Raw genomic sequence first — 14,467 nt, 5'->3', positions numbered from 1 at the left:
TTTTAAAAGAACCGTTTCTCTTTATTAACCAACCTGAAGAGGCAGTGCAGTTTTAAAGCATATTAATAGATATCAAATAATAACAGCCAATACTTATATAGGGTTTATGTGCTAGGCACTGTTCTAATCACTTTCCATGCATTAATGCGTTTAATCCTCGCAATACCCTATCATATAGGTGGTGTTACCGTATCCACATTATACATTAGGAAACTGTCCAGAATTGCACAGCCAGTAGGTGTAGAGCCAGGATTTGACACCAGGCTTTTGGCTCCACAGCCCATGTTCTTGACTATTAATCTATTACATATATAACATATACACATGCCTATAAGAGCGGTAAAGTAAAGTAACATGTCCAAGAGTCTAGGAAAGTAGTCGGTGAGTTGAGGTGTGGGAAGTGAGCTTTTTATGGTCTTGGATACATTAGCAAGTCAGTACTTTATGTCTTTATGACCCTAATCCTTCTATCATAGTGATCCAATTGGGTACATCTATAATAAATAATCTAGCTACACTACCAAGCAGCGCAGTAGGTGTTTTACACACTCTTATCCACTCTCTGTAACATTCTGCTGACCCGAGGCCCAATGTCACACAGCCAGTAAGTGCTAGAGCTGGAATATGAACTCTAGTGTGACTTCAAAATCCACGTTTTTTCCACTAGTCCCCACCACATTATGATATTAACCATTAACCTGTATTTTATTTGAAGCAATCATATATGTAGAAAAGAAGAAAGACTATATGAAATCAAAACCATATGTGAATATTATAGTTCAAAATGGTTGTGAATCACGGTTTCAGGCAGTTCTGTTGAGACCATCTGTGGAGAGACACATTTTGGCTGTGCACTCTCCAATCACAACTGTGCAACGCAGGCATCGTTTACGGGATGGTGTATAAAAAAATGCAGCATCACGGAAAACAACTTCCGAATCAAACTTACCAAGTTCTGACTTTATTTTGAGGAGATCAAATTCATGTGCATCCTAAAAAAAGGAATGAATATATCTGTGAGCATATAAATTATTTAATCTTTCAGGCTGAAGTTATAAACAGACAGCTTATTCACAGGAGTTTGAACACTGTAGAAACTCAGTCTCGGTTCATCATCTGCTTTTGAAGTCTTCGAAATCTAACTGCTTCCCCCCACATCCAACTGCTTTATAAAGCACAGTCCAAACAAGTCATGTCAATCAGTTAAAACATTTAATTGTTCACAGCTTGTATCTCCAGTCTTTACAAATTTACTCTGTATGCATTCTGCAGTCTGACAGAAGTGTCCTCAGTCGCTAGGTAAGATGTGGCCCTACTGTACTGTGTGTCTGGACTAGAATTATGAATATAGGTCTTTTGCTCCACAAGCAGATAGGTAATTTAAAAAATTCTGCTCTTCGTTTTATGCTGTCAAATACAGTGTTTAAATCTGCAAGTTTCTCTTCACTCATACCTTCCCACAAATTACATGTCTTGATTTTCACGATGCATAGACTTATTTTTATTCTGTTCCATCCCTGCAATCGCCCATCTGGGTAAATGCTTCAACTTATAAGCTCACAGAGAATAAAGACCGTCTAACTCCCCGTGAAGGTATTCAGTGTAGTATCACAGTCAGGATAATTAAGAATTCCATGATATGTTACCACTGAAAGTAACTGAGCAGAGGTTGAGGACACTAGTCAAGGATACTGCAAAGGGAATTCTTATACAGGATAGGGGGACCAAGGCTCCTTTCAATTCAAAGATACTAGGATATTATGAGTTACATTTAAACACTGGAAACTATACACACATACTAGTGGCAACCTGTTTCAGACAAAATGACTCTGTTTTCACTTGAGTAAATACCCATAGCCTTTTGAACACCTTGTCCTTGTTTTTATGAATGAGAATGGAATGAACATGGGTGAAAAAGGAGAGTCTGCTCCACTATGACAGAGCTGAGTGGCGAGAGGGGAGGGAGGGGACATCAGAATAATACAGTAATATTTTTCTATTACACTCAACTCTCTACTCCCAATATAACATAAAGATGGCCTCCAGAAAGGAAAGCGCAAACTGGAAATGTCCTCAAATTTCTTCTCTCCAAATACTTTTAACTGAAGGAGCTGCAAGACCACACCCTGTGCCCTCTCCACCTCCATGGCTCCCCCACCCCCATTTCCCCCAAGGGCTCTGTAAACGGCATCTTTTTCTCTTTCTGCTCTCCTTGTTCACCAGCATGGGAAGCACTGGAAAAAGACTCAGAACCTGTCCGTATCCTGGGTATTGTTAATCGTGGTTGCAGATCCCACAGTCTAGGCCAGAACTATCTCATAAGCATCTCAGAGGTGGGATGGCATCAGTGGTCTGTGAAATCCCAAACTAACAGTTCACCCAGGTCCAGTCAGTTGTATTTAACCGCCCTGAGTTCTAGTTCTCCTCCATGGACCTGCCCTGTCTCTTCTGTTTTGCTTATAGCACTTTTAGGAAGGGGAAAATAATTGAGAAACTAAAGGTGTAAGATGATGAGGCTGCAGTTATCATCAGCTTCTCCCTGTTGGAACAACGAAACAAAATTCAAATGAATAAAAGCGTCTCACCTCCATGTGGACACATAATTTCTCAATTGTTTCTGCTTGCTTTTCACAAAATAGGCAGACAGCAGAGAGAGGGTGTTCTTCCCAATCAGACCAGTCACTGTGTTAGAAAGAAAACAGCAAACATGGAGATTCTCTTCATTAAGAGGGCGTCCTGCACAGTGACTTGGTATTACTTTCTGCTCCCTAGGAAACCCTGCCATTCTCTTTCAACTCTGACATTTCTGTAAAGACTGTCATATCATATTATGACTTTTTGATACAGTTTTTGAAATTCAAAGTAGCACCATGAAATTAATATAAATAGCAAACAGGTGCTGCTCCATTTTCTTACATTTGCCTCTCCGAGCAGCTATTTCACTACGAGATCAGTGCAATGTCTTTCTGAGAAAACCAGCTTTAATTTGCAGAGAAGATGTATCAGGAAACGTATGCTCTCTCTCATTAACCATGACCACTAAGTGCGCATGCTGTGAGGTGCAGTGCTGGGAGTGTGTTTCTGCATGATAAATGGCGTATTTTAAAAAGGCAAACCCTTATCTATCATGTGGGAAATACTGATCATTTTAAATGGGGCAAAGTGTTAAATTTGATGGCAAATAGAGAAATCAAAAGGCATACAGGGCCCTTTTTACCATTTTCTCCCCTCATTGCATTTATTTTTTGAGATACTGTCAACTTTTTGTCATTCCTAAACCAGGAGAACCAAAATCCTGGGAGAGACAAAAGGCTGAACAGCTTTGAACGAAAAGAGAATGAATAACAGGGAATCCTTTTAGGTTGAAAAGAATACTTCTCAAGCTTATAATTTCAAACAAAGAAGCTGTGACTGTTTTACATTAGTCATCAACGGGATGAACACAGAACAAGGTTAACCTCCATTGAGTTATATTCACTACTCCAATGGCAAGCAGCATGGAGAGAGAGTTCAAAGATCATATCACTTTAAGGTCTAGGGACCAATGGACTAATAAGCAAAGCACTTTGGAATATATTTTTCTCTGAATTATATACTACCTGTGCGTTCAATGAATAGCTTTAGTAGCAAAACACCTATTTAGTTGGAATAACAGGTGCTTTAGTGATTCTTATGTCCAAGTTATTTTGGTATTATGATTATTATTTTTTATTGAAGTATAGTTGATTTAAAATGTGTTAGTTTCAGGTATACAGCAAAGTGATTCAGTTTTTTATATACATATGTATAAAATCTTTTTATATACATACATATATACATATTCTTTTATATACATATATATTTATATACATATATATTCTTCATCAGATTCTTTTCCATTATAGGTTATTACAAGATACTGAATAGAATTCCCTGTGTTATACAGTACGGCCTTGTTGTTTAGCAATTTTATATATAGGACTGTGTATCTGTTAATGCTGAACCCCTAATTTACCCCCCCTCCCCCCTTTGGTAAACATAAATTTGTTTTTTATGTCTGTGAGTCTATTTCTGTTTCCTAAGTAAGTTCATTTGTATCATTTTATTTATTTATTTTTTCATTTGTATCATTTTATTAGATTCCACATACAAGTGATATCATATGATATTTGTCTTTCTCTGTCTGACTTACTTTACTTAGTACGATAATCTCTAGGTCCATCTATATGGCTGCAAATGGTATTATATCATTCTTTTTTTTGGCTGAGTAATATTCCATTGTTTGTATACCACAAACAGTTTTTCCATTCAACTGTCCATGGACATTTAGGTTGCTTCCATGTCTTGGCTACTGTAAACAGCGCTGCTGTGAACATTGGGATGCATGTATCTTTTCTTTTTCTTTCTTTTTCTGTTTTGTTTTTGGCCACACCTCACGGCACGTGGAACTTCCCTGACCAGGAATCTTAACCACTGGACCACCAGGGAAGTCCCATTTATCTTTTCAAATTAGAGTTTTCATCTTTTCCAGATATATGCCCAGGAGGGTGATCGTTGGATCATATGCTAACTCTATTTTTAGTTTTTTAAGGAACCTCTATACTGTTCTCCACAGTGGCTGCACCAAGTTACATGCCCATCAAAACTGTAGGAGGGTTCCCTTTTCTTCACACCTTCTCCAGCATTTATTATTTGCAGACTTTTTGATGATGGCCATTCTGACTGGTATGAGAAGTTATTTTGAATTCAAGTTTTTACTATATTACATGAAATGATGCATGGCTTAGAGAGAGGGTTCTCTTTCGTTTTACTCTGTCTTTTCAGAATGGTAATTTTAAATCAAACTAAGGAACTGTTTTCCTTCTCTTAAACCACTGTAATTAAGTAGCATCAATAATAAGTCTTACTCTTCCTGATGATCTAGCAACTCCCGATCATCTTCTAGTTGAACTTCTTCCCAGGATTTTCCAAGTTCCTTTGTAGGAAGAACAGAAGGATTAGAGATAAACAGGAGGGGTGAAGGAGGAAGAGGCGAAAGGAGAAAGTAGACACAGAACTCAAAAACAAAACAAGACAGAACCCAAACGCAAATGGTTTTAAAATAATACAAGCAGAATATATTAAAGCTGTTATTTCACGGATAAGAAATGATAATCGAATTTTAGGATTTAGGATATATCCTAAATGGTTAGGATTTGGGATATATCCTAAATCAAACATTTTAAAAATATGCAAAAATGTTTAATAATATTTTCATATGTTTTTCTTTTTGAAGAAGCAGTAATAAGCTTTCAGTGAAATTCTTTTCTCTTAAATGTTAATCAGCATTTCTCAACCCTAGATCCACATAAGAATCTCTTGGGGATCTTTTAAAAAAAAACCACTAATGGGCTTCCCTGGTGGCGCAGTGGTTGAGAGTCCGCCTGCTGATGCAGGGGACACGGGTTCGTGCCCCGGTCCAGGAAGATCCCACATGCCACGGAGCGGCTGGGCCCGTGAGCCATGGCCGCTAAGCCTGTGCGTCCGGAGCCTGTGCTCCGCAACGGGAGAGGCCACAACAGTGAGAGGCCTGTGTACCGCAAAAAACAAACAAACAAACAAAACCCCACTAATATCTTTTGACAGAGACTCTGAAACATCCTCCTAGCTGGACTCTGTTTCTATTTGAGGTCCCCTACAGTCTATTTCCCAGACAGCAGCCACAGTGAGTTTTCTAAAGGGTACCTCCCTGTTTGTATGACCCCTCCCAGGGCTTCTCACACACTCAGAACAAAATTCAGAGGCCTTACCATGGCTTATAAGGCCTCCATGTTCTGCCCTGGCTCCCTCTCCATCACTATGTCCCACCACTTTTTCTCTTGCTCAGCTGGCTCCAGCCAGACTGCTCTTTTGCTATTGCTTGAACACAGCAAGCTGACTTCCACCCAGCTACTTCTGTACTTGTCGCATCGTCTGCCTGAAACACTGCTCCCTCACATATCCTAACATGGCTCAGTCATCCTGGTCTCTGCTTAAACGCTACTACCTCTTTTTCTGACTACTCTGTCTAAAACACCCCTCCTTCAAGTTACTTTTTATTCCTCTAGGATGTTTTATTTTTCTTCAAAGCATTGATCACACCCTGAAATCATTTTGTGTATCTATTTGTTTTCTTATTTGCTCTCTGTCTTTTCCACTAGAATGTCTGTTTGGACATGGCCTTTGTTCATTGTTACATTTCCAGAGCCGGGCACACAGTGGGTACTAGAAGTATATTTTGAATTGAATTTTAACTGAAAACATCTAAAAAATATGATGTCAATTTAGATCCTACCTCAAAAGGTTTCGTAATGTGGTTAAATAGTTAATGTATAAAAAGCACATGGTACATGGTACCAGGTAATAGTAGGTACTCAAATATCTACTCAAATCCCTTTTATCTCTTACAGTTCATGGAGGAGTTCCACCCTTTTAGGGCTATGTCTGGAAAATTTAGTCATAGTTTCAGCAAAACTTTATGTAGTGATGAGAAGGAATGATTTCTTTTGGCCCAACCATGTCTCTTTTATCCCTTGAGTCCTTTCTTTCTTTCTCTTGTCCTTTCTTTTCTCTCCACTCAATCTTCCCACCATGCCATGCAAAAGCAGACAGTGCATTAAAGAAGGATGTAGAAATACTAGTGGGCACTTTTTGAAGCAGTTAAACTATGGCAACTGTCAAGTCCAACCTCACCTGATATAATACAGATATCCTTCTTTTGGAAAAACATTACCAGAATTCACCTCATGAACATTTGTTTTTTTCTAAAAAGGTATTCATTTAACTAAAAACAAAGAACTACAAGAGCCATTATGATTTAGAGAAAAGCTATCATTCATCAACTTAATGAGAGGTTTTGAAGCTGTCATTACCTATCAGCTAAATGACGCATAAACTCAGACATGCAGAGATTTACCATAACGTCATTAGAGAGAGTTAATTTGGACTCTATAATGTACTTCCCAGAGTAGTCATGAAGTGTCTAAGCATCATTATGAACATCAAGAATGGCCTCACCATTGCCAACAGGATCCTTGTTAGATGGAATTTTTGGTGATGAATTAAATCTTTTATGTCTCTCTGGACTTGGACTAATACCCTGATGGGCCATTTGGGGTACTATCATTCTCAACAATACAGGCAAATGTTACTTATCAATAAATGTTTTGAGCCCCAAATGATGAAAAATATCTTTCACTGTCAAACTTCCAGTGTCAAAGCATTACTTTGCAGTTTTCTCAGTATTAAGTACAACACGGGGATTTATCTAGGCAATACAGCACTAACCATTTACCATTTGAGAGAAAAATGGAACTCTGTGTTCATTAGAATAGGAAACAAGTGATTTGCATGCGACAGCGGCTGAGACTTTCCTAGAGTGCTCTGCCTTGGTACAGTTAAATATATGACTTATTACAGGAATAAGACCCAAAGAGAAAAAAAATTTAGTCTCTAATTAAGACACTGTGCCTGCTAATGAATCATGTTAGGAAAGAAAAGAATATAAGAAAAACAAAGTCTGGAAAGCATGCCAGTAAAGATGTTCAGAACACTTCCTTCCTCAAACCTCTGCATCAGCTGGCTTATGACCAATGACAGGGTGCAAAAAAACATGGAAAAAACTTAACACGTGCTTACACAAGAAATCCACGAGAAACAGAAACAGTGTTTTAAATGTAAATATTAATAACTGCAGGAGAGAGAACTATAACAAAACTGAAAAACAGGTTAAGAGCCTACTTTTGTTACAAATGGCTTTGTGTATTTAAAAAATAAAAAAAATTAAGTCAAAATGATAGTATCACTGTAAAAATAGTTCCCTTTAGAAAAATTTAGGGCTTGAAACGTGAGCACTTTAGGAATATGTAGGTGAAGCCTCAGTGATGATGTTAAGCAGTCTGCTGCCCTCTGAGGCAGGGGTATTTGAATGTGAAACTGCCTGGGACCTCGTCCCCTTAGCTTGCTCCACTCTCCACTGAACCCTTCTGTTTGTGAGAAAATAAAGCAAGAACTCTAAGTAGATAATCTAGACCATGCAAAAGACCTTTAATATACTTATTTGCAAGTCTGTTAATATTAAAAAACTGATATGAGTAATTAAACATGGAAATTATTTCACCCAAGAAAGAAAAAGGAATTTATCAATTTGCTGAGCTGAGAAGAGACCAAAAACAGCCTCTTGTCCCGACCAGGGATCGGGACACCTTTTATGGCTCTCCCACCTTTTATGACTCTCAGAGCGTATCTTGCCAGGAATATCCTGGATGCTTCCATTACTGCTGGTCTGAAAATTCTCCTTGGAGGTGAGACACTGTGGATGCATGACTCAACGACTATATAGATCTGCTACAGGAGAGGTTGAAACATTAACTCTGTACACACCATTACAAAGTGCTGAAATTAATGTGTTTACATGTCTGGTTCTCATACCAACCTCTAAATTCCTTGAAAGTAGTGGCTTAAATCAACCACCTGTTCTGTCATATTTTTCTTTCTGTTCCACCAGTGTTTGGTACCTAGAAGTCACTCAAACATTTGTAGAATGTATGCAGCCAATGAAATTGCTTCTGAAGGGAAGAGGATGTGAGAAATGGATGTGCAGACACCAGTTACTAACACAACAATTCAATCTTTTACCCACATCCACATACTTATGTCAGCCTTTTCCCTCAGAGGAATAAACAATGAATGTCTCTCATTTCTTTTCTTTTTTTTTTAGCTTTTTAAAAAACAAAATGGGAATTCCCTGGTGGTCCAGTGGTTAGGACTCTGAACTTCCACTGCCGGGGCCCTGGGTTCAATCCCTGGTCGGGGAACTAAGATCATGCAACCCGCGCAGCGTGGGCAAAAAAGAAAAAACAAATCTTATTGTTGGCCTCAATGGGAAAGCATATAGCTAAGATGGCTAAGGTTGTGGGTTAGAGCCCTTAAGGAGCTGATTAGTTTTACCTTGACCTTGCTTCACTTTCTAGTTTGGTATAAAAGACAATAGGCAAAAGTGTGTGTGTGTGTGTGTGTGTGTGTGTGTGTGTGTGTGTGTGTGTGTAGATCATTATGAATTTATCACCATTAATTGACCAAAAAACCCAATCCAAAGTATAAGAGGTAGGTACTACTATTATTTCAATTGTAAAAACTGAGGAAAAATTGAAGGAAACTGATGCAGAAAGCTCCAGCTATGTGACCCTGGGAAAATTACTGAACTTCTCTGTGCTGTAGTTGCCTAATCTATAAATGAGGATAATGACAAAACCTGTGTCATAAGGCTGTGGTTAAGAGTAAAAGACTTAATTTAAATACCAAAGACAGTACCTGGCACATATCAGGTACTCAAATGCTCCTAGTTAAAACCAAACCAAAAACTTCTAACGATATTACCCTAAAATGATTTAATTTTCATTTTATATGTTACTGAAGCCTTTACATTCTCTTGAAGCACTTCTCTCAAGTCATGATTCATCCCACATGAAATCTGGGCACTCTGTGGGCAGTACAATCTAGCACACTCATCTAGAGACAGCTGGTCCCAACGGATAATTTCAGTTTTCACAGTCACACTACTTGATGCCCAGGGAATGAAGTATCAAACTTTTCTAAAAGTGACAGCAGAATTTGAGTGAGCAGTTTCTTTGAAGTCTCCTCTAAAAGATAAACACCTCCAGCTATACACAATGTTCTGCTAGCCCCAAGCTCTTGACTATTAGTTTAAAAGAGCCCCAGAAGTGCTATTAAATTGCTTCCACAGCTTTAGGCAGTAGCTCAATATTTCTTAGAGTTAACACTGAAGTCCACCCCCTGTAGGATTGGGCTGGGCCCTGAAGCAGCGTTTGCTCTAGGAATTAACGACTGAGTGATTTCAAGAGAAGACTGAAAGACTCAAAGGGTGCCTTTGCCTGTAGCTAGTTGTAAAACATGTGTAGCAAACCATGGCGACCTCTCAGAGCCAATCTTCAGACACCCTTATTCCACTTGTTTCTCAAGGGGAATTTTCTTTTAATATGCTAAGGATTAGTTAGAACAGGCAAAAATTCTATCCTAAAGCAGAGATTTCCAATATAATTCAGAATATGCTTGTTTCTGTCCAATACATAAAATGGCTCATTATTATCAATTATGCTTTTCGTGGCCAATGGGTTCGGATTAAAATTCAAATTTCAGAGCAAAAAACAATTTCCATTTGCTTTAGAAAAGTGTCAGAACCAGAATTCCCCATCTTTTTTTTGAGCCTTAATTTTAAAAAAATATTTAAAATTTAATTTATTTTTTTACACTGCAGGTTCTTATTGGTTATCCATTTTATACACATCAGTGTATACATGTCAATCCCAATTGCCCAATTCATCACACCCCCACCCCCCAGCCACTTTCCCCCCTTGGTGTCCATACGTTTGTTCTCTACATCTGTGTCTCTATTTCTGCCCTGCAAACTGGTTCATCTGTACCATTTTTCTAGATTCCACATATATGCATTAATATACAATATTTGTTTTTCTCTTTCTGACTTCCTTTCCTCTGTATGACACTCTCTAGGTCCATCCATGTCTCAACAAATGACCCAATTTCGTTCTGTTTTATGGCTGAGTAATATTCCATTGTATGTATGTACCACATCTTCTTTATCCATTCGTCTGTTGATGGGCATTTAGGTTGCTTCCATGACCTGGCTATTGTAAATAGTGCTGCAATGAACATTGGGATGTAGGTGTCTTTTTGAATTATGGTTTTCTCTGGGTATATGCCCAGTAGTGGGATTGCTGGTTCATATGGTAACTCCATTTTTAGTTTTTTAAGGAACCTCCATACTGTTCTCCATAGTGGCTGTATCAATTTACATTCCCACCAACAGTGCAAGAGGGTTCCCTTTTCTCCACACTCTCTCCAGCATTTGTCGTTTGAAGATTTTCTGATGATGCCCATTCTAACTGGTGGGAGGTGATACCTCATTGTGGTTTTGATTTGCATTTCTCTAATAATTAGTGATGGTGAGCAGCTTTTCATGTGCTTCTTGGCCATCTATATGTGTTCTTTGGAGAAATGTCTATTTCGGTCTTCTATCCATTTTTGGACTGGGGTGTTTGTTTTATTAATATTGAGCTGCATGAGCTGTTTATATATATTGGAGATTAATCCTTTGTCCAGTGATTCGTTTGCAAATATTTTCTCCCATTCTGAGGGTTGTCTTTACATCTTGTTTATGGTTTCCTTTGCTGTGCAAAAGCTCTGAAGTTTCATTAGGTCCGATTTGTTTATTTTTGTTTTTATTTCCATTACTCTATGAGGTGGATCAAAAAAGATCTTGCTGTGATTTATGTCAGAGTGTTCTTCCTATGTTTTCCTCTAAGAGTTTTATAGTGTCCGGTCTTACATTTAGGTCCCTAATCCATTTTGAGTTTGTTTTTGTGTATGCTATTGGGGAGTGTCCTAATTTCATTCTTTTACATGTAGCTGTCCAGTTTTCCCAGCACCACTTATTGAAGAGACTGTCTTTTCTCCATTGGATATCCTTGCCTCCTTTGTCATAGATTAATTGACCACAGGTGTGAGGCTTTATCTCTGGGCTTTCTATCCCGTTCCATTGATCTATGTTTCTGTTTTTGTGCCAGTACCATATTGTCTTGATTACTGTAGCTTTGTAGTATAGTCTGAAGTGAGAGAGTCTGATTCCTCCAGCTCTGTTTTTTTCCCTCAAGACTGCTTTGGCTATTTGGGGTCCTTTGTGTCTCCATACAAATTTTAAGATTTTTTGTTCTAGTTCCGTAAAAAATGCCATTTGTAATTAGATAGGGATTGCATTGAATCTGTAGATTGCTTTGGGAAGTACAGTCATTTTCAGAATATTGATTCTTCCAATCCAAGAACATGGTATATCTCTCCACCTGTTGGTATCCTCTTTAATTTCTTTCACCAGTGTCTTATAAGTTTCTGCATACAGGTCTTTTGTCTCCCTAGGTAGGTTTATTCCTAGGTATTTTATTCTTTTTGTTGCAATGGTAAATGGGAGTGTTTCCTTAATTTCTCTTTCAGATTTTTCATCATTAGTGTATATGAATGCAAGAGATTTCTGTGCATTAATTTTGTATCCTGCAACTTTACCAAATTCATTGATTGGCTCTAGTAGTTTTCTGGTGGCATGTTTAGGAATCTCTATGTATAGTATCATGTCATCCGCAAACAGTGACAGTTTTACTTCTTCTTTTCCAATTTGTATTCCTTTTATTCTTTTTCTTCTTTGATTGCCATAGCTAGGACTTCCAAAACTATGTTGAATAATAGTGGCGAGAGTGGACATCCTTGTCTCGTTCCTGATCTTAGAGGAAATGCTTTCACTTTTTCACCATTGAGAATGATGTTTGCTGTGGGTTTGTCGTATATGGCCTTTATTATGTTGAGGTAGGTTCCCTCTATGCCCACTTTCTGGAGAGTTTTTATCATAAATGGGTGTTGAATTTTGTCAAAAGCTTCTTCTGCATCTATTGAGATGATCATATGATTTTTTTTTGATCATATGATTTTTATTCATCATTTTGTTAATATGGTGTATCACACTAATTGATTTGCGTATATTGAAGAATCCTTGCATCCCTGGGATAAATCCCACTTGATCATGGTGTATGATCCTTTCAATGTGTTGTTGGATTCTGTGTGCTAGTATTTTGTTGAGGATTTTTGCATCTATATTCATCAGTGATATTGGTCTGTAATTTTCTTTTTTTGTAGTATCTTTGTCGGGTTTTGGTATCAGGGTGATGGTGGCCTCACAGAACGAGTTTGGGAGTGTTCCTTCCTCTGCAATTTTTTTGGAAGAGTTTGAGAAGGATGGGTGTTAGCTCTTCTCTAAGTGTTTGATAGAATTCATCTGCAAAGCCATCTGGTCCGGACTTTTGTTTGTTGGAAGATTTTTAATCACAGTTTCAATTTCATTACTTATGACTGGTCTGTTCATATTTTCTATTTCTTCCTGGTTCAGTCTTGGAAGGTTATATCTTTCTAGGAATTTGTCCATTTCTTCCAGGTTGTCCATTTTATTGGCATAGAGTTGCTTGTAGTAGTCTCTTAGGATGCTTTGTATTTCTGAGGTGTCTGTTGTAATTTCTTTTTCATTTCTAATTTTATCGATTTGAGTCCTCTCCCTCTTTTTCTTGATCAGTGTGGCTAATGGTTGATCAATTTTGTTTATCTTCTCAAAGATCCAGCTTTCAGTTTTATTGATCTTTGCTACTGTTTTCTTTGTTTCTATTTCATTTATTTCTGCTCTGATCTTTATGATTTCTTTCCTTCTGCTAACTTTGGTTTTTGTTCTTCTTCCTCAAGTTCCTTTAGGTGTAAGGTTAGACTGTTTATTTGAGATTTTTCTTGTTTCTTGAGGTAGGCTTGTATAGCTATAAACTTCTTTCTTAGAACTGCTTTTGCTGCATCCCATAGGTTTTGGATTGTCATATTTTCATTGTCATTTGTCTCTAGGTATTTTTTGATTTCCTCTTTGATTTCTTCAGTGATCTCTTGGTTATTTAGTAACATATTGTTTAGCCTCCATGTGTCTGTGTTTTTTACGTTTTTTTCCCTGTTCTAATCTCATAGCATTGTGGTCCAAAACGATGCTTGATAGGATTTAATTTTCTTAAATTTACTGAGGCTTGATTTGTAACCCAAGATGTGATCTATCCTGCAGAATGTTCCGTGCGCACTTGAGAAGAAAGTGTAATCTGCTGTTTTTGGATGGAATGTCCTATAAATATCAATTAAATTTATCTGGTCTGTTGTGTCATTTAAAGCTTCTGTTTCCTTATTTATTTTCATTTTGGATGATCTGTCCATTGGTGTAAGTGACGTGTTAAAGTTCCCCACTATTATTGTGTTACTGTCGATTTCCTCTTTTATAGCTGTTAGCAGTTGCCTTATGTATTGAGGTGCTCCTATGTTGGGTGCATATATATTTATAATTGTTATGTCTTCTTCCTGGATTGATCCCTTGATCATTATGTAGTGTCCTTCCTTGTCTCTAACATTAACACTCTTTATTTTAAAGTCTATTTTATCTGATATGAGTACTGCTACTCCAGCTTTCTTCTGATTTCCATTTGCACGGAATATCTTTTTCCATCTCCTCACTTTCAGTCTGTATGTGCCCTTAGGTCTGAAGTGGGTCTCTTGTAGACAGCATATAGATGGGTCTTGTTTTTGTATCCATTCAGCAAGCCTCTGTCTTTTGGTTGGAGCATTTAATCGATTTATGTTTTTTTTTTGTTTTTTGTTTTGCGGTATGTAGGCCTCTCACTGTTATGGCCTCTCCCGTTGAGGAGCACAGGCTCTGGACGCGCAGGCTCAGCGGCCGTGGCTCACGGGCCTAGCTGCTCCGTGGCATGTGGGATCTTCCCGGACCAGGGCACGGACCCGTGTCCCCTGCATTGGCAGGCGGACTCTCAACCACTGCGCCACCAGGGAAGCCCTAATCCATTCATGTTTAAGCTAA

General features: G+C 38.1%; 1 protein-coding gene across 4 annotated transcripts in view; it reads right to left on the bottom strand.

Moving 5' to 3' along the window:
* ZNF277 (zinc finger protein 277) overlaps positions 1 to 14,467 on the bottom strand; it is a 132,501-nt gene that overhangs the window by 20,761 nt on the left and 97,273 nt on the right. For all 4 annotated transcript variants that reach the window (XM_067746761.1, XM_067746759.1, XM_067746763.1 and 1 more), the window contains 3 exons: positions 4,887 to 4,954; positions 2,586 to 2,682; positions 950 to 992 (listed from right to left, as the gene is read on the bottom strand). In XM_067746761.1, the coding sequence (XP_067602862.1) occupies positions 950 to 992; positions 2,586 to 2,682; positions 4,887 to 4,954 (208 nt within the window). The remainder of the gene's footprint in view (positions 1 to 949; positions 993 to 2,585; positions 2,683 to 4,886; positions 4,955 to 14,467) is intronic.

This window comes from Pseudorca crassidens, chromosome 8 (assembly GCF_039906515.1).
Source record: "Pseudorca crassidens isolate mPseCra1 chromosome 8, mPseCra1.hap1, whole genome shotgun sequence".
NCBI lineage: Eukaryota > Metazoa > Chordata > Mammalia > Artiodactyla > Delphinidae > Pseudorca > Pseudorca crassidens.
This window is presented reverse-complemented; position numbering and strand designations above follow the sequence as displayed.